General features: G+C 36.2%; 2 protein-coding genes across 2 annotated transcripts in view; both read left to right on the top strand.

The window, feature by feature from the left end:
• Ns1 (Nucleostemin 1) overlaps positions 1–318 on the top strand; it is a 28415-nt gene extending 28097 nt beyond the window's left edge. The window contains exon 12 of the mRNA XM_071586385.1: positions 158–318. Within this exon, the coding sequence (XP_071442486.1) occupies positions 158–297 (140 nt within the window). The 3' untranslated portion in view covers positions 298–318. The remainder of the gene's footprint in view (positions 1–157) is intronic.
• Positions 319–8976: 8658 nt separating this feature from the next.
• The window catches only part of Cep97 (centrosomal protein 97kDa), a 64408-nt gene continuing 53963 nt past the window's right edge, over positions 8977–19421 (top strand). The window contains exons 1-7 of the mRNA XM_071586412.1: positions 8977–9121; positions 9199–9350; positions 9498–9656; positions 9746–9847; positions 10242–10468; positions 14110–14193; positions 18238–18595. Coding sequence (XP_071442513.1) covers positions 9112–9121; positions 9199–9350; positions 9498–9656; positions 9746–9847; positions 10242–10468; positions 14110–14193; positions 18238–18595 — 1092 coding nt within the window. The 5' untranslated portion in view covers positions 8977–9111. The remainder of the gene's footprint in view (positions 9122–9198; positions 9351–9497; positions 9657–9745; positions 9848–10241; positions 10469–14109; positions 14194–18237; positions 18596–19421) is intronic.

Raw genomic sequence — 19421 nt, 5'->3', positions numbered from 1 at the left:
CTCTGTGCATGTTGCAGTGTGTGTCTGTTACTCTTTGCTATTGTGTACATTCACATGCATCCCATTTTAACAATTCAGCGACCATAGGTCAGTTGTCCAAATTTTGTTCTAGAATCCTGGCTACAATATTAATTTTTTTTTTTTAATTTCTCCACAGCTAAACAAGCTGATGCCGTGTCTGGTGCATTTGGAGAAATCTCTCTTGAAGAAGGTAGTGATAACTATGATTTCACAACTGACTTCTCTACTGGCTTTGACAGGAAATTTAGCCTGGGGAGTGTGTCATTAAAAGAGTAATTAAAAGAGCTTGAGCTACAATGATTTGTAATTATTTACCTTCCAACCATATCACCAAACTATCTTAATTCCTTGCCCTGATTTGAAGTGCAGCATTCTTTCTTGTGCAGAATGTGTTTTCATGGTTGACCTTCATCATTGCCTGACTTTTAATTGGATTTATTTTAGTAGAAATGAATTCAATTACTTGTTTTGGTATCCTTTGTATGCTTCACTATCAGGTTAAAACAATTTGGGTTAAATAAGAATTGTTTAGGCTTGGTCACTGACATGCCGTGTGTTGTTCAATTAAATTATTTGAAATTTTGTAAATTGGTTTGGTAAAAACCTTTTGACTTAAATGACTTGACTTTAAAAAGACCCTTTGACTCTATTGTTCATATTCTGCTATTTGTTGTTGATTAAATCTATATCAAAGGAATACACCAGATCTCCATCCATCAAATTTGGCCATGGCACTGTCATTTGTTCCAATGTTTTGGTTGTGAAGGAATTTTGGGATTACCCTTTATCTGATGAAAGGGAACTTCTGTTCCCACCCAAAAGTGGGCCCCATTGGCCTTATGGTAATTTTAGGGGCCACTCTGGTACCCAGCGATGTCTAGGCTGTTCACTTTCAACGCTTGACATCTCTTGAAGTTCTGAATGGCCATTCCTTATCTCAAAGGCATCGTATTGCCTGAACATCACGGTGTTCCCCTCATTCTGCCTGTTGATTTTGCTTGGCAAAAAGTTTCTTTTGTCACCCCGATGTTGGTGTTACTTTCAGTGTGAGCAGTTCTGAATTGTCTCAGTGGTGTAAGAGTTTGATCAGGTTTTTTCCAAGTATGTGGAATTTATTTATAACTCTTGGTGATCCAAGTAAGCATTGTGCAGTTCATTGGTTGTAAATTTTGATTTCAAAAACTTACAGGCTTGAATTTTGTGTAATTATTTTCTGTTTGCAATTTGGTGGAAAAAGCACTTTCACCTCTTCAATGGATTCCTGGCGAAAGTTGTTGGAGAGAGAAATAGCGGAAGAACATTCGGCAGCCAGTGGTTTTGATGCACACGTGAGTGATGAGAGTTGCTTCTCTAAGGTAAAATGATGGTGACATGATAGAGAATGGAATCAGGCAAAGGAGTGTGTGAAAAAGCCCAGGAATTGCACTTTCCATGATGGATTTGTTTTTATAGAAGTTGACTAGGTTTGATCATCGCAGAAGTGCAAATATTATAACAAATTCACGTCGAATATGGTGGTGTTTTATCTCCATTTCATTCAACTACCGTTTGAAGAACCTTACGGGTACTAGCTTCGTTTCTCCTCAAACGAGTGTTTTATCTTCAAAACCTGGTGTAATTCAATCTGAAATGCGTACATTCTTGGCCATTGCAATGCAAATGGGATATGATGTCTGACTCACTCAAAGATTACTGAAAATGCATAGAACAGATTTTCACGCCTTTATATGGGGTGGGGTGGTTTAAACGTGAGGGGTTTAATGTAATCTCAAGATTCCTTCCTTTTTTATTGTCTCCAAATGCAAACCAGAGCTATTTCCTTGCTATTGCTTAAAAGGAATACCAAACTTGTGATGTACTGCTGTACTTAGTTATTCTCCTTCTCGACTTCCTTCTGTGGTGCACAGTATACCCCGAATTGACATGATCATCCTGTAATGGGTGACTTGGCACACAGGGTGTAAGTTCCGACTTCATCCCTACATTATTCAGAGTATTAATATTTCATTCCAAAGGCTGTATTAGACCCTTCAGGTGTGAAGTTAGTTTTATATGGTCAACTTCCTGCACGAGAAGTCCAGCAATTTGAAATGAATTACTATAATTTTTGTGCCTTTAGTATCAAATTTGCTTGGAAAATATTTTGTGAAGCATTTCATATTTTGTAGTTTTCTGAAACTTCCTTTAGTATTCTTTTGCGTTAAACCCTGAGATTGTGCCTTTGTAGAGTGAATGAAATGCATCCACTTGGCTGCCTCGTTGCATTGAGTTGATTGAAATTTATAAAAATGCTCATTCGTGCCTTAGGAAGTCACTCATTTGAGCAAAGGTACAGTTTATGCTGTGCCTTGAAATTCATTTCACCGATTGTGAACATAGGGTGCCAGATTTTAAGGAATGGAATTGAAGTAAAATTGAATTGCTAGTGGATGTTTGTATATAGGGATTTGTAATGCCTCTAATGCTTGTACCTTGGTGGATGCATATTTACTGTGTGCCCATCCGAGCTTATGTGATGGATGCCATCAGTGTTATGCAACCAGCGTGGACTCAAAATAGTTGTGGGCTGCGTGACCGCAAGGATATGCGAAAATCTGATAGCGTTGATGTTAATGGCAAATCCCTATCATTTTAATGGGGGAGAAAGAATGGGGTTTGCATTCAAGGCCTTAACTCTTTCACAGCAGTTCACTCTCTGGAATCCTACTTACATTTGGCAAAATTGGAGGGTATTGTGTCTCATAACCTCTATTATTCCTGAAATAATCTAAATAATGAAAACGTGGAATAAATAAATATAATATAGATTCGTGGATTATTTAATGGAAAATTATTAATATTTATTTTGACAAACATAATTTATATTAAGTGTAGGAAATTAGAGAACATTAAGCGAGGCATGGAAAGCGGAAATATAGATAATTTAGGTCTATTTGAGGTGAAATGAAAGGATAGTGGGGATTACTGGAGTGATAGTTACTGAATAATATACAATATACATGGGCGGGGACATGAGCCAACCAGATGTTACCATAATATTGAATAAAGAGGTAGGAAGAAGCATGGTCAACGTAGAACAAACTGGATAAATATTACTAGTAGAGATAAAAGCAGAACCGACAAACTTGGTCATTGTTCAGGTATACGTGCCACTGAGCAACATAATGGGGAAGAGGTAGATAGGATATATAATCAGTTAGAGGACATAATTGCGTGTGTTCCTGCAGGAAAACATATGATAATAATAGGGGACTGGAATGTAATGATAGGCGAAGGTGAAGATGGTGATGAGGTGGGGGACTACGGTTGGAGATAAGTCGGGTAAGAAAATATTTTGGCACAAGATCCAAGAGAGATATAAGGAATACGTGTATATAGAAGAAGTGTATGGTAAAGAAATTAGGCCAACAAGGTGAGATATTAAAAGAGAATAAGATGAAGATAGCTTAGGTCCAAGCATACTAAATGATGAGATGGAAAGGGCATTAAGTGAGATGAAATTAAATAAGGTCTTGGGGGTGGATAACATTCCTACAGAACTACTAAAAGGTTTAGGAAATTGTGTGAGGAAGAGACTACCTTGTATATGGACTGATTTGTAGCATCTATGAGGAAGGAATCTGGTCGGAAGACTTGGTGAGATCAGTGTAAGTTCCTATTCCAAAAAATGTAAAGGCTACATCATGTGAGGACTACAGAACAGTAAGTTTGATATCCCACGCAGCTTAAGTTGTTCTCTGTGTCATCTACAAAAGGATAGAGAGTAAGGCAAATGGGATGATCAGTTAGGACTCAGGAAGGGGAAAGCATGTGCAATGCCATTGCAGTAATGAGATCACCAATCAAGAGAAATATAGAATACAATCGGGTTGCATTTGCCTATTTCGTATATTTCAAAAAGGCATTTGATAGAGTGCATTGAGAAAAACTAATGAGTATTCTGCAGAAAATAGGAATAGATTGGAGGGAAAGGAGGCTAATCCGCAACCTGTACATGTCTCAGACTGCTCAGGTGCGAGTGGGGAACGGGGAGTCCGGATGGGCAGTGTTAGGAAGAAGAGTAAGGCAGGGTTGCCCATTATCACAGTTGCTTTTCAACCTGTATGCTGAGGAAATGATTGAAGAGGCATGGGAAGAACTGGAGGTAGGAATGAAAGTGGGCGGGGAATTGGTAAAATCAGTTAGGTTCGCTGATGACCAAGCTTTAGTTTGTCAGTCAGCCAAGGCAGCAAGCATTGCTGAGTGAATTGGACATTCAGTGTGACAGGTATGGGTTGAGAATCAATATTAATAAAACAAAGGTAATGCGATTTTCTAGAAAGAAAAAGGCAAACCTAAGCATTAAAATAGGAGGGCAAAAACTAGAGCAGGTAGAACAGCTTATGTATCTCGGAAGTGTTTTGGACCAACACGGTCAAAGTAAAAGGGACGTAAGGAGAAGAATTGTGCTAGGCAAAGAGGCTTTCACAAGGAGGAGGAAGTTGATGACAGGGACATTGAGTAAGGATATCAAGAATAGACTCGTAAAACCTTCGATATGGGGCGTAGCTTTGTGTGGTGCGGAAATGTGGCCATTGAAGCAGGAGGATAGACTGGAGGATTTTGAAATGTGGGTGTGGAGAAGAATTGAGAAGGTGAAATGGGCAGAGAAGAAAACAAATGAGGAAGTACTAGGTATGGTGGGCGAAGAGAGGGGTTTGTTGGGAGAAATCCTATGGAGGCAGGAGAAATGGATGAAAGGTATATTGATGGGCAGTGGGATGCTGAATACTGTAAAGATGGAGAATGTTAGGCTAACGATGACTGGGCAAAACAGGATACAGTTGTTGGACAGGAGGAAGGAAGTACTCGGAGATGAAGAGGGACTTGATGTGGAGTAGTTTGCTGGATTGTTTGTTATGAGTTACAGAATATTTATTTGGTAGTTTTGTCCATCCAATACGTCCCTTAATGGGTAGATTATTTTTTTAGAAAAAAATTTTAAATTTCTGTGGTAGTGTACTACAGACATGCTGAAAAGGTGCATTCTCAGCAGTGAAATGGTTAAGGTTGTGAAGTACCATGTGCATTGAAATATGGTAGTAATTAAAGGAATGTGTGAATCTTGTGAAGTAGGGGCTGGAATACCCAATTACTCTTTTAGTCTGTTATTTAGACTATAGCATTGAATGTGTCTGGGACCTGCATTTAATAGAACAAAGAACCCAATTAAAATTGGCATTTGAATTTTTCAACACCACCATCAGAGCCCTGCACAGGCAAGTAATTACTTAAGTGGAGGTGGAGGTGGAGGAATTCAATTATTCCATCAGTGGCAGCCACTGCAAGTTGAAAGATGTTCAGTTCATCTGTGGCAATCATGAATATGAAGCATGACAAGTAATCCACTACAAATTCTTACAGCACTGGAATTTTCTCTTTTATGAACAAAATCATCAGCTTAGGACTATGAAATGCTATGGGATGGTTATGGAGAATTTGTTCTTCCCTTTAGTGGGGCTAGAAGATGGTTCAAAATCTTAAAAGAGGGGTCGCTGCCCTAACAAAGGTAAATATTAACACTGCTGCTGCCATTGCGAGAGTAGATAATCGGGGAGCACTATCAGAAATATTGAAAATATTATTGGATTTTACCAGCACTAAGGTAACAGAAATGAGACATTCTGTTTGAGGTGAGTTCATTATTCTCCACAAGAGAGCAGTTTTGTTTGCATTTGGAGTTGATGTTACAGAGGTTATTTTGAATATTATCTTAACTTATGAAACTGGTATTATCATTTAGATCCTGGTTACATCATTTAGATGCCAAACAGTAAAGCCTTGAGTGGAAATCTCTGCAATCACCAGCACTAAAATATTTCTCTCTGCAGGGAGAGTTATGATTATGTCATTATTTTTGATATTGAGGTAATTATGCATTTTAAAGTATATTATATCACTAATTTCAACGATAAGTGGTTTTAGCCATTGGGATGTGCTGAAAATTTTCCAAAGCCATACTTATCATGAAAGGCCGCATTTCAAAGCAACAGGTTGAGTGCTTAACTACAATTCATGGATGTACGTTGCAGATATTGTTGCTGAATAAGTGGTTGTGAACGCTGCTGAAGTAATGGTGATGGATCTTTCGAAGATCTACTTCTTCATGTCCTCAAACACTGGTCAAAAATGTGGGGCAAGTGCATTGCATCCAATGGGGATTACTTTGAGAGGGTTCATCAAAATTTGTTGGATGAGTAAATATATATTCCATGTTTCTCCATTTGATATTATATCGACTGTAAAAAAATTTTAAAAATGTAACAATAAGGGTATTTATGGTCTATCTAATTCCTTTATCAAGGACATTATTGTGTTCGTTGCAGAACCATTAGCTTTGTTTCTCAACTTGTGTTTTGAGACAGGAGATTTTCTAATAGCTCTAAAATATTCCAAAACAGTACTCCTCTTTATTAAAGCTGCTAACAATGAATTAACTAACTACCTCCCATTTCCATAATCCCTGTTTTTGGTAACATTTTTGAAGCTGTAATGAAAGATAGTATATGTAATTTTTTTCAGTCAAATAATCTGTTTTCCAAATCACAGTATGAGTTTTGAACTGGGAAATCTACAATATTGCTGGAGAGTCCATAGTTAATTCTGTATTTATGCATTTTAAGGTAAGGAATTAGTCTCTGTGACATACATGATCTTAGTAAGGCTTTCGGCTGTGTTAATCATTCAATATTACTATCAAAGTGAAAATATTTGGGAGTTGGACTGAAACTAATGAAGTCATATTTGGATGATCTCCAACAATTGGTTGAACTTGATGGTTGTCAATCTGTGGCTCTTAAAGTGAAATGTGGTGTTCCACAGGACTCTGTGCTTGGCCCAAAATTTTTATCATAATGATTAATGATTTTCCCTGTAATATGAAATCTAAATGTTTTATATGCTGATGACACCACTTAAGTACAAAAATGTCAACATCTGGAAAATGCAAAGGTATGATCAAGCACTACCCAAAGACAGGCTAAGGAATGGCTTGATGTTTATCATTTATATTTAAATACCAAAAAAACCCAGCATATTGTATGGTCTTAAATCGAAAATAGCTGAAATTGAAAATGTAAAAATACAAGAATTTATATTGATACAAAATTAACTGGGAGGCCCACATCAGTCAGATATGTAATAAATTGAGTAAAAGCTCCTCATATGTTAAGAAAGCTCAACTTTCTCATTTCAAATGTGTATTGTTTAATACTTTATCATGCCTTCTTTCAATGTCATTTGAATTATGGTGTCATTCACCGCATATAAAACAAATTTTGCTCTGGGAAAAGAAAGCTATTTGCTGTCTTAATAGTATATCACCACGTGATGCCTGCAAGCCATTTTTTATTAGGTATAGAATCATAACTATTTAGTATATTTATCTTTAAGGGCCTCATTCATGTAAAAATTAATCTATTAACTTTCCAATTAAGATCTAACATCCATAACTACTCCACAAGAGGTAAATCAAATCTAAATACTACTTATTGTAGATTGCCATCAACTTATAACACATTTCATGATATGGACATACGACTGTCTGCCTACTCATTTGAAATCTGATGGTATCCAGAGTTTCAAGAATAGGGTATATACCTGGTTACTTGCTCACCCACTTTACTCATTGGATGAATTCTTTTGTGACAATCTTCATCACATTTAAGAACTTATGTTTCTATATTAAGTAATATTTATATTGACGACATTTAATATGGTTGTACCATTTTTCAAAATGAATAAAGTATTATTATTATTAGAGATATTGGTCTGTAATTACAGGTTTCTTCCCGATCACCACTCTTTAATATGGGAGTGGTGTTAGCTACTTTCCAATACTTGGGCATCTTGTGTTTGCAGAAGATTTGTTCAAAATTGTTTCTAAATATTGGGATATTTCTGACGCCAATGTCTTGTAAATGCTGAAAGAAAGTTCATCCGGACTAGGAGACTTGTTTGGTGGGAGTGTTTCCAACTGACCGTCTTCCATGACTCAATATATCAATATCATTCACCGCATGCTGTAATTAATGAGGTAATATAATGATAGATTTTTTCCTGAGATGGAATAAATTGACTTTTTAAGGAGTTCAGTAATAAGCATTTTACAGCTTGATGTTATTTTTTGTTCTTTGCCGTCTTTTAGTGAGCATATCGAATACATATTTCCTTTACGCACTTCGCAATACAGTGGTACAGTTTATATTTTAATTCATGGACCAGTCTTTGGCCAAGTTACTGATTTCTCATAGGGGTTTATTATGCCTTCAAGCCAATTATATTGAAGGGCAGTCAATCTATACCACTTACTAGAAAGAGGCGTCTTTGGCAAGTGGTTTTGACGCAACTTTGAGGGGAATAGGAGGTACAACGAAATCAGATGACAACTGCTTTTCATAGGATTCCTCAAAAGGAAAATTCGCGCATTAATGTTGATTTGCTCAAAAGAATTTCTTTTGATCAGGGTAATTAATTTAAATATATACGTAATTTTGTTGGTTGCCTTCTGAAATATAAAATGATGGGATAACTTTAAAAAGAAATTTATTGGAGAAAATGTGTTAATTCAATTGCCCTCTTACAATAAATCCTTTATTCAAGCCTTTTTGCGAAGGTTACGAAAGAGGGAAATTTTAAGCCGTCTTCCATCATCATTGTACATTTTCTTGAGATGAATGCATTTCCTATTCTTCTAATTTCGGCTATCTTCCATACTTTGAGAAACTTAAATAATTATAATAAATGTTGGAAATACAGAAATAAAATTTTTTGACCGTTTTCACCAATTAAGTACGACAGTATTGCCGCGGAAGCATATTCTTCAAATCCCGAACACAAAAAATTTTATGAGTTGGCCATACCGACGCTTGTTTTGCATGTCTGCTTGACTCGCACGTGGTTCGCTCCTTTCTTGTTAAGCGTATTGATTCATAAATTACGAAGAGCATCATTCTGTTGTGTTTATTGCATTTAGTGAGGGCCTTGAAGGAGTATCGTGAAAAAAGAAATGAGACATTAGCTGACGATACTAATGATAATCAGTTTGAAAATATGGCCGAAGGTAAGCTTGTACACGCCCATTTCTTCGTGGACGTCAAAATTGTATTGTTTTTTAATGTAAATTGTGTTGTTTTACAGAAGACACAACAGATAAGATAGATTTGTCCGGAAAAGGATTAAAAAAGTTGGAAAAATCCGTCGGAATTCAGAGCCAAGCTACCGTTTTAATTTTAGACGATAATGAATTACAAAGGTTGGATAACGTTGGCCTGTACACTAGCTTGCAAAGGGTATGCTTCAGTTTTTATTTGATTTTCGTCATGTATAATAGTTACTGTACAGCTTTTTGTGAACGTGTTAGGCACTAAGCTTTTCATAATCAATATAATGGTATTTATAATGTTGTCTGTCATTCCCCTATTTGTATATTTACGTAGTTATCCGCCGTTCGCAACCAGCTGGTACGGATGTATGGCGTTTCAAAGCTACAAAATTTGACATCCCTGAATTTAGCTCATAATAATTTAGTTGGAATAGAAGGCCTGAAGGAATTGCTGAATTTACGTTGGCTATGCTTAGCTGGAAATAATGTGAAGGTAATGTGTTCTGGTAACATTCCGTCACTCGAATGAATGTTTTTATTGAAAAATCAGCGGGACATTCACATTCTAAATCACATTTTCAGGCAATTGACCATTTGAATACCAATATTAATTTGGAACATCTAGACTTGTCAGAAAACAACATAGGATGCATATCGGATTTGTCACACCTACAGAATCTGAAGGTAAGTAAATTATTTCTTTTTATTTTAAGTAAGTATATTTGTCGTTTAAGTTGAATACTACGTGAAATTTATAAAGATAAGTGCCCAATATTTTATTAAATTCTTATTTTACATTTGTAAAATTGTTGTTTGATTTTATTTGGATTTTTTCATTGAGAAAATTATGATTGCATAAGAAAAATGTGTGTCAGTTGTTCATATAATTATACTTACTGTTTCTACAGTAAACTTCGGAACCTACATTCTATAAATTGAAATTGTTAATGAACCTTTCTTAGTAAAATACTGAATATACTTGTCATTTTATGCATTTTGAAGTTAAAAATATTGTTACTTTGGTATCCGTTAACACATTGCATTCCCTATTTATTGTTTTTTTGACTTGTAAATTTAGGAGCTGTTACTGCATGGCAATCGGATATCAGGTCTGCAGTTTTGCCAGCGTTATCTACCAATGTCTCTTGAATCTCTCTCCTTGGCTGACAACCGAATTGCTGATTTGAATGAAGTTTGCCATGTATCACATTTGCCAGTGCTGCGAGAATTCACTATTGCTGGTAATCCGTGCGTAGCCGCCGCAGCCGCTGTAGCTTCACATCCTCACACTCCTGGACAATGCGTGTATCCTTAGCTTTAGTTTGTAGTCCTCACAAATCATTTCATTTATAGTGTTTCCATCAACCCTACATTCAGAGGGTTTCTTGCAACCCATTTTCTCATTATATCCCATTGACTAGGCTTAATTTAGAGGAATAGTAAAACAGGCCTTGCTTTAGGTTTGGTAGAAATTGAAATGACTGAATTATTATCTATGAAAGTAAAGTTTACATTCATGAAAAATTTCCTTAGGACTCTTGGAGAAAAATTATGATTCATATAATACATATTAAGTTACACAATCTCTGTTCCATTCCAATATTACTTAAAATCCATTGATTATTTCATCATTATTATATTAAACTGTGTTTTAAATTTACCCCATTAAATATTTTCATCCAGAGCTTGGTTTAATTTTTCGTTGTTAATGTGAAGAAGGAACCAAGAATGTAATGGTAAGTCATTAGTTCTCGGTAGTGCAATTAGTTATAAATTTGATATGTGTGTTGTCTTGTGCTGTGGAAAATTGATCTTTGAGTTGTGATGATGGTAATAGATTGAAGGCTGAGGTGTGTTTATGGAGAAGGATGGAAAAGGTAAAATGGTCTGAAAGGAAAACGAGCAATGGAGTACTAGGCATGGTGGAGGGAAAGTGGTAGCAGAGCATTACAGTTGGCTGTGAAGTGTTTTAGAGTGTAATGAAGGGGAGGGTGCTAGACAGGAAAGATGCTGAGGAAAAATTGGCATGTTGGATGTTTTGAATGTAAGTAGGACGTATGGAGTCGAGTTGCATCATGTTATTGGAGGCTTAGAAATGTAGCAGTGGTTTTTGTGTCCAGCCAGATGATACCTAAGCCACTAGATTGCCATTAATGGATCATTATATATTTATTTAATATAATGCCCCAAAGGACCACATCAGGTATGATAAACATTTATTTTATGATGAATATGTTACATTAACAATAATTTGAATGACAAGAGTCTATTTTTTCTATAAAGAGTAGGACATGTATAGATTAATAGTAAAATACCTCTGATATATTAGGCAAAGGACATATATTAGATAAAATTATTGTCATTCCCGTATTAGACTGAGAATTTAATTTCTGGCATGATCATAAGTCTATACCTTTAGCAAATACTTAAAAATCTTGAATAGACATTTTCATTTAGTATCACCTTTGTTCATATAATAATTATCTTTGGTTATTCTTATTTATGTAATCATTCCTCCTCTATTCAGCGTAAGATTCGGTTATTTCATTGAGAATTAGACAATCATTCTCATGACTCTGCATTGATAAGTTGTATTTTTGAATGCTATTCATTGCAGACTTCTGGGTGCATAACAGTAGCACATCATCTGAATGGCTTAATATATTACATGCAACAGTTCTTAAATGCATTGATATAAATTGATATAATCCTTAAGGGTGGGTCGCGGTAGTCCAGGGGGTAGAGCATTGGACTGCTGACCGGGTCCCGGGTTCGACTCCTGGGCGAGGCACTCTGGGCACCTGCAGCTCCACCCAAGCTAAAGTGATTTTTCGGGTACTAGATCTTCCTGGGAAACCATAACCAGCACTGGGGAAGGAACTGCCCCCCCTACCCTGATGTGTGAATTTTCACATGCCGTATAGGGCTTAATACTGGGTGAACTCTACCATCACCTACTAAACCGACCTTCGGGTTGATTGCTGTGTTTGTGGTTTTTTTTAATCCTGTGGGGCCTTATTATCCATGGGTGTGCCTGGCTTCCTTATTTTTGGGAGCACATTGTCCCTTGTTGAATTGTGCCTTAAATAGTATAATTTATTTTATATATCCAAATGAGTTTGTTGGAAAAAATGAGTTAAACAGCAAAATAAAGTAAAAAGTATGGCAGGTAACTACCTATTTCTGTTATTTTGGTATTTCTTCATAAAACCCTATTGCATCCGTTGCTTTATGTTGTATATTTTTATTGCTTTGCAATTTGCTGATTGCTTGTTTATTCTAATTGGTGAATTCTGAAATGCAAAGTACACATTCCGTAGTCTTAGCCAGAATTTTTTTCGAGATTATTTTTCACTAAGGTACTTTTGTAGAAACAAACACTTCTGCATCATATTCAAAAGTTTCAACACAGAAACAACATTTATTTTACCTGATTGTTTCAAGTATTCCTAGATGACAATTGAGCAGTTGGCAAGAAAAAAATGTGGGTAAAATAGACGGACGATTAGGTGATATGGTCTAGAAGTTGATTTGGTCAGTCCAAGTCACTTCAGCCAAGCTGTAATGCCACTAAACTTTCAATTCCATGAAATTAACATGGACATACCTCGTATTAAGGAGAGGAACAGTCATTGGGCGTAGGTGTTTGAATTTGAGTTTGGAAAGTTAGTCCCCTTGAAACAATTACCTCCTTACTGAAAGCATCTGGTTGCAGTGAAAATGCACTCCTATATGATACATAAACGTTCAGTGAGAGTAGATGACTGCTTGTGAGCATAAATCAAGCTACCTGAACTTTTGAACTTCGATCACTTCGTTATTTAGCATGGATGAAATTTAATGCGTCACTTTGATGTTTTTAAGTTGATAACCAGTCGCAGACTAGTTACTTTTTTATCTTGCCATTCCTTGGGGACCCCCCTGGGAGTTTAGAATAGTCCCCAGCTCCATTTTGGAGGATGCTCTTTCCCAATCCCTCACAAGTGGATGTCCAGTGACTTCATTGCCATGGCCTCCGAATGGAGTGGCGTCGATCTGCTCCTGAGAGGAGGGGGGGGGTGAGTGGGGAGAAGGGTGCTGCTTGAAGTCCCATCCAGAGCACCTGCCCCCATTTGTTGGGACGAAAATCAATGGCGAGTGATTTCTGCGCCTAGATTTCCTCCATGAGAGGAGATGGCCTTGAGGACTGGAGTTTCATTCAGTAGTGGGCACTTTGAATTTATTTGGTGGTTTCTTCATTGGTCCCTCTGTTGGTATTAAAGGTCCACCACTCATGCAGGCCCCCTTGGACATGGAAAGAGGCTGCATGAAACCAAATGTCACTGGGTTTCCAGAGTCCTACTTTTTAGAAATTCCTTACTGTCTTGGCCGCATAGTCATTGAAATATGGAATCATCACTTTTCGATTCTTTGGATTCTGTGTAAGGCAGGACCTCCTGAAGGACGATGTAGTCCTTTCAACACATGTGCTAACTATTTGGGGAGACACTTGTGCTCCATTCTCCTTGGGGCTACATGTTTCTCTCTCCATGAGTGAAGCTACAGTATCATTGAGATATGCTTAAACAATGGAAGCTTGAAGTATGAATAAATTTAGCCAGGATTATGATAGTTTGCTAGCCTTAGCTTCCATTTTTCCATTCATGATGAAATCCAGCTAGTATGTGAAGGTATATATTTTTTGATTTATATTCAATAGATGTAATGATGCCCTTCACTGTTACATATGGAGAAGTCAATGTTATTAGATGAGTGGAAACATAGTGATGCATTTTTGAATATTTTTAATGATGTGATTTCTTGATCGTAGTATAATAATTCAGTATAATATTTTCTACCTTAACAATTAATCATTAAATTTTAGTCATGCTATTTTTCTTACCACACTTTAATGTGCTTATTATGAATGTGCAATAACTTTGTTTCACCCCTTAACATTTTCTTAGTGGGTTTGATTATCGCCCATTTGTCATTAACTGGTGCATGAATCTTAGAGTGCTGGATGGGTATCTCGTGGATGCAAAGGAAAGGTAAGATGGATGAACTGATGCACTTATTATCTCGTAACTCTGCTTGACTTGGGTTTTGTTGTAGTCGTTTATTAAGAGATGTCTCTTTAGTGCACTGCACTAATTTTCACCTACTGTGTGGGATTAGTTTATATTATCCCTTGGAACTTTTGAAGGATGAAATTCATTATTTAGATATGATTGACATTAAATTAATAAGCAATCCTTTTTTAACAAAAAAATTAAATTTATAGCTAACTTTCTCTTAATGAAGAATTATTTTTCTTCAAAGTGATGATCAAGTGCAAGTTGAAGCCCTGCTTCCACCCGTGTGCACACACATATTCTTAGAAATGGCCCTCGCGGCTTGCGAAAGTGGCTGGGCACTACACATCCATCATTTAAATATACCTACAAACCCACCCCACTGTGAGGAATGCACAGGGTCAATTTCATGCTCACCTTGGTCCCTAAGACTGATCCAAAGATAATGGACACTCCATTCATTCTGGGAGCAGAAAGAAGTGTGTGTGGGTGTATATATATACTGTATAAATATGTGTGTATATATATATATATATATATATATATATATATATATATATATATATATATATATATATATATATATATATATGTGTGTAAGTATATGTATATATGTATATATATGTGTATATATATATATATATATATATATATATATATATATATATATATATATATATATATATATATATATATAGATATATATGTATGTATGTATATGTATACACACACACACATATATATGTATATGTACAGCATCTACAGCTACAACACCTACCGACACCCTACTAGCAACAGTGTCTCATCTTGGTCTAGATGACGACTAACTGCCAAATATTTATCTAGTAAGTTGTTTCATGTTTTTAAATGTTCATATTGCCCTCTTCTAATCTCTATTTCCTGGTTATGAACAATTGTAATAGCTTGGTGTAAAACGCAAACTATTAGCATTTTATGTTCAAAGCTTTAACTGACCCTTATCACATGTTCTAATTGCATTAATATCATTTCCTAATAAATTCAGATATTTAATTTGCTCATCATGCATAATGCTTTGATGGAAGAGTATGTGAAATGTTTCCCTATGAGAGCTAGCTACTGTACACAGTATGCTGGTGTATAGGTAAAAATATTTCCCCTCAAAATATGGTACAAGCATTGGGTATGTCTTACATGTAAGTAATCAGAATTAACAGTTGAAATTCGTTTCCTTATATTGATATAAATTTTTGAAAATTTCATTGCATTCTGTTTGTTTGCAAAAGGGTGGTGTCAAATGAGATTTCTACAACATTTTTTTTTCTGTAAAAATATTAAGTTGCAAATTGTGTATATTTCTCACTGTGAAAGAGGGAGTACTTAATTAAAATGAGTTCAGATCCACTTACATCTAAAGTTGCAATTTCTCTGATGTGCACGTGCGTGTGTTCTTCAATCAGTGGGAAGCTGCTGCAATCGTGTACTTCATTCAGATAAGAATGCTGTAACTCCTGACCATAAGCTAATCTTTCTTAGGATATACGGTGGCAGTAAATCTGCATTCTTCATGAATGTATGAGTTTAAATAGAGCACTATTGGCCGTATCTGACTCCAAAGGTGCAAGAAGTGTATTGGTTAAAACGTCTTGACATCAGAAAACACATGACACGGTCATGTCGTCTTGTGCTGCTGATGGAGCAAAATTGCAGCGTCTTTTGATTTTTCAAATGAAAGCCTTGCCCAAGGAAAAGCTGCCTCCAGGTGTGTTTCTGCATGTTCATCCTGAGGGTTGGGTGGAAAGGATAAAGTTGTGGGTGGACAACGTGTGTTCTACTAGGAATCCCAAAACCTGCCATGCTAGAATGGGATCAGTTTTTAAGTCACCGAACAAAAGCTGTGAAGAATGAAATCAACCAAGAGGAAATTCGAATAGCTGTACTACCACGTGGCCTAATGAGCCAGCTTCAATCTTTGGATGTTCACCTAAATGAGCCATTTAAAGGATTTAGGCATGGAGAAATGGCACAGTCTGATGCAATTTACAGATTTGGAAGTGACAACCTCAGGGAAGAGAAAGAGGCCTAGATTTGTGAATGAGTCAAAACTTCATTGAATGCCATGTAATGTGAGCCAGTCATAAAGTCATTTGAGAAAAATGTGGAATTAATATCGTATGTACTTGATAACACAGACGATGATTTCACTTAATTAAACTCAATTGCTTAAGAATAAGATTCAAGTGATTTTTCATTTAACTCTGGATGTGAATTTGTGGGTTTTGAGATTGGTGATAAAAAGGCACCAAGCCATAATGATAAACCCTAGTTACATTCTGATAGAAATGAATAACTACAAAATTAGTGCAATTAATCATGAAAAAAGTATATTTTTTTCTTAAAACACCCAAAAAATTGGTGCATCCTGTATGCCAGCAAAAACAGTGCATATAATATATTGGCTCCCTGCATTTAATCTCAACTTGTTAAATGGCATTTTATAACCTAAGCGGTGCTTAATATGATCACATGTTGGTAGATAGATTTATTTGCCATAGAACAATACATAATTGTATGGGCTTCGTTAAGATTCAATTACATTTATAGGTGCATTAACATGCATACAAATTCATAGGAATAATATTGTACATGAAATATATGAGTGTTAAATATTTAAAAAACAGAATTCCCTACATTGGCTCCTTCTATGTACTCTTGGATGCTATAAAAAACATTATTTAAAAAGAAATTTGTCAACATTTTTTTGAATTTATTTTCTTGGGGGAGTATTCGTTTTAACTCTTCAGGAAGTCAATTAAACAACAGTCTTCCTGAAACTTCTGGAGTTTTTTGTAGTGCTGCTACTCTGCAATAACATACAACTGCTCTGGTAACAGACCTTTGAATGAGTCTTCATTTGAGTGAGATTATGTGACGGTGCTACTATTTTTTGTGAAGTAACTATTGATCACTGTGGAAAAATTACACATTTTTTTATTTATCCCCATTTACAAACATATTTTATGCATGCCTCAAATTAAACTAATATTCCACTGCTGGTATGGAAGCAATTATCTTATTTTTACCATTTTTTTTGAAAATTTAGTAATACGAGTAAGTGATCTCTATTTGGTAATCTGCCATAAACCATTACAATTAAAACTAATCAGGATTTGATGAAATATTTATTTCTCGAGCAATTAAGTATTAAGCACTTCCCCATAAAAGTGCATACACCCACTCATGAAAATCAGGGAAACATTTGGACTCACTCAATATCTAATAAAAATTGGAAAAAAAATCAGGAAAAGAACCAAATTCTTTTGAAAAGTCAATCATTTGATGTTCAAATCAGGAATTCCTGATGTGAGTAGTGTTTCTTGTATTTTTAATATAAGTTCATGTTTGTTAGGAGGAATCTATGATCAAAACTGACTCAATAATCTGATGGGCCTCATGGGTACCCATGGCATATTAAGCAATGATGTACAAAATATACATTATCTGATTTGAAACACTGGAGAGAGAAATTGGGGCATAATGGGTTTGCACATTTGTCAGGAAAAAGTCTGGAAGGGGAATCCTTGAAATGAGTTACCACCCCGCAAAAGTTTTTTTTGCAAATAATATAGAGGTGTGTTTGATACTTTATATAAATATAGTTTTCTGCAAAAATAAGAGAAGTTTTGAAGACAATAGTTTCAGAGGCAAGTGTCTTGATAATTTCTTTAATTTTCTATAGGCATGTTTTTAAATGTTTATATGCACAATAAATCTCACCCTAGCTCTTCTCTGTGTGTTCATCCTATTTAATTCAGCAAAAGAATGTGAGAGGGGACTAAAGCATATTTAGGGACTACACATGATACAATTTCCCTCTCCACCCAAACTCCTTTTCCTCCCAATTGTCACACGAGTTCAATGTTCACCCTTGTGCTCATCCATTAAATTGTACCGCATGTCTGGGCAGACGATAGTCACAAGGTGCCCAACCTTTCTCTCTCTCTCTCTCTCTCTCCACCCTGCGCTCACTGTTGCACGCAGCCTGCGAGCTGAGTGGCTCTACTCGCAGGGCAAGGGGCGATCGTTCCGAGTGGGTGAGCAGGAAGCACTGATTGTCTACCTCTCTTCGGTGTGCCCCCCCTTGCCTTCATCGTCGGGGGGGGGCATGTCGACGTATGGCCCGAAGGGGGGTCGCCCTACTTCGGCTCCTGCAGGGGCCCACCTGGGGCCTCAGAGCATGCCAGAGGGGAGTTCGGCACCCCCCTCGGACAATGGCCACCCGGCTTCCTCGCAGCCGCCGAGCACACTCTCGGAGGAGGACAGGAAACTGCTGCTCATCCTCTCCAAAGCGCAGCTCCACCAGAGGGAGCTCCGCGAACAGCAACAAAAAGCTGACAAGGTGAGATAAGGTGGTGTCCACCCATCTTATTTCTTCTTAGAATTAATCAAAGCTAGAAAATTTCACAAGCTCACCTATGTTTTGCATATAATACCAATGAACTCTAATTTGCAGTCCACAGTTTTTATTTGAGAGAAATGGTGTTTGTTACGAACTGATAATAATGATAAAAATTCGGAGGAGGTTGTTGCAGAATGTAACATATAACAAACTAATTTTTTAATAGATTAATTTTCGTAATATACCTTTTTCAATATGCTGAAGCAAAATATTTAAATAGTAACTATGTGAATTTTTAATATTTACATTATAATAAAATGATACCAGTTGGTGAATTACTGTAATCAGTTTGACTTAAACGATCATCATTTATATGCAACGTGATGAACAAGATAATATCATTGAGCTGTATTGATAATGACAACTTGTTGAAGCATTGTTAGTTTTAATTGAATTAAGCTATAATAAACCTAACCTGCTTTCTTATTTTATGAAGGAGAATTTTGGAAAGGAGATTTGTTTATCATAATTAATAATAAATAAATTATATAAAATTATAGCCTTAAATATAGCAGTATTTGATTGAAATTTGCCCCTAAGTTTAATTTTTGGGCCAAGTAATTGCCAAGAATAATCAACTAAAGTTCGGAGAAGAGATCAAATAATTACCTGAGTGACTTGTGTCCCTGTAGTTCTGAGAAAATTACTCGTGTTAGAGGACACTCAACTCAATAGAAGCAGTGAGGGTTTTAGTAAAAAGAGATTTAGGTTGCTACCTATTTATTGTGAAACCTTCTAATTACACTTGTGATAGGATAAATGGGCT

The sequence above is a fragment of the Hetaerina americana genome, unplaced genomic scaffold (assembly GCF_022747635.1).
Source record: "Hetaerina americana unplaced genomic scaffold, ioHetAmer1.1.p SCAF_22, whole genome shotgun sequence".
Classification (NCBI taxonomy): Eukaryota; Metazoa; Arthropoda; class Insecta; order Odonata; family Calopterygidae; genus Hetaerina; species Hetaerina americana.
Note: the sequence above shows the minus strand (reverse complement) of the source record. Positions and strands in the feature narration are given on the sequence as shown.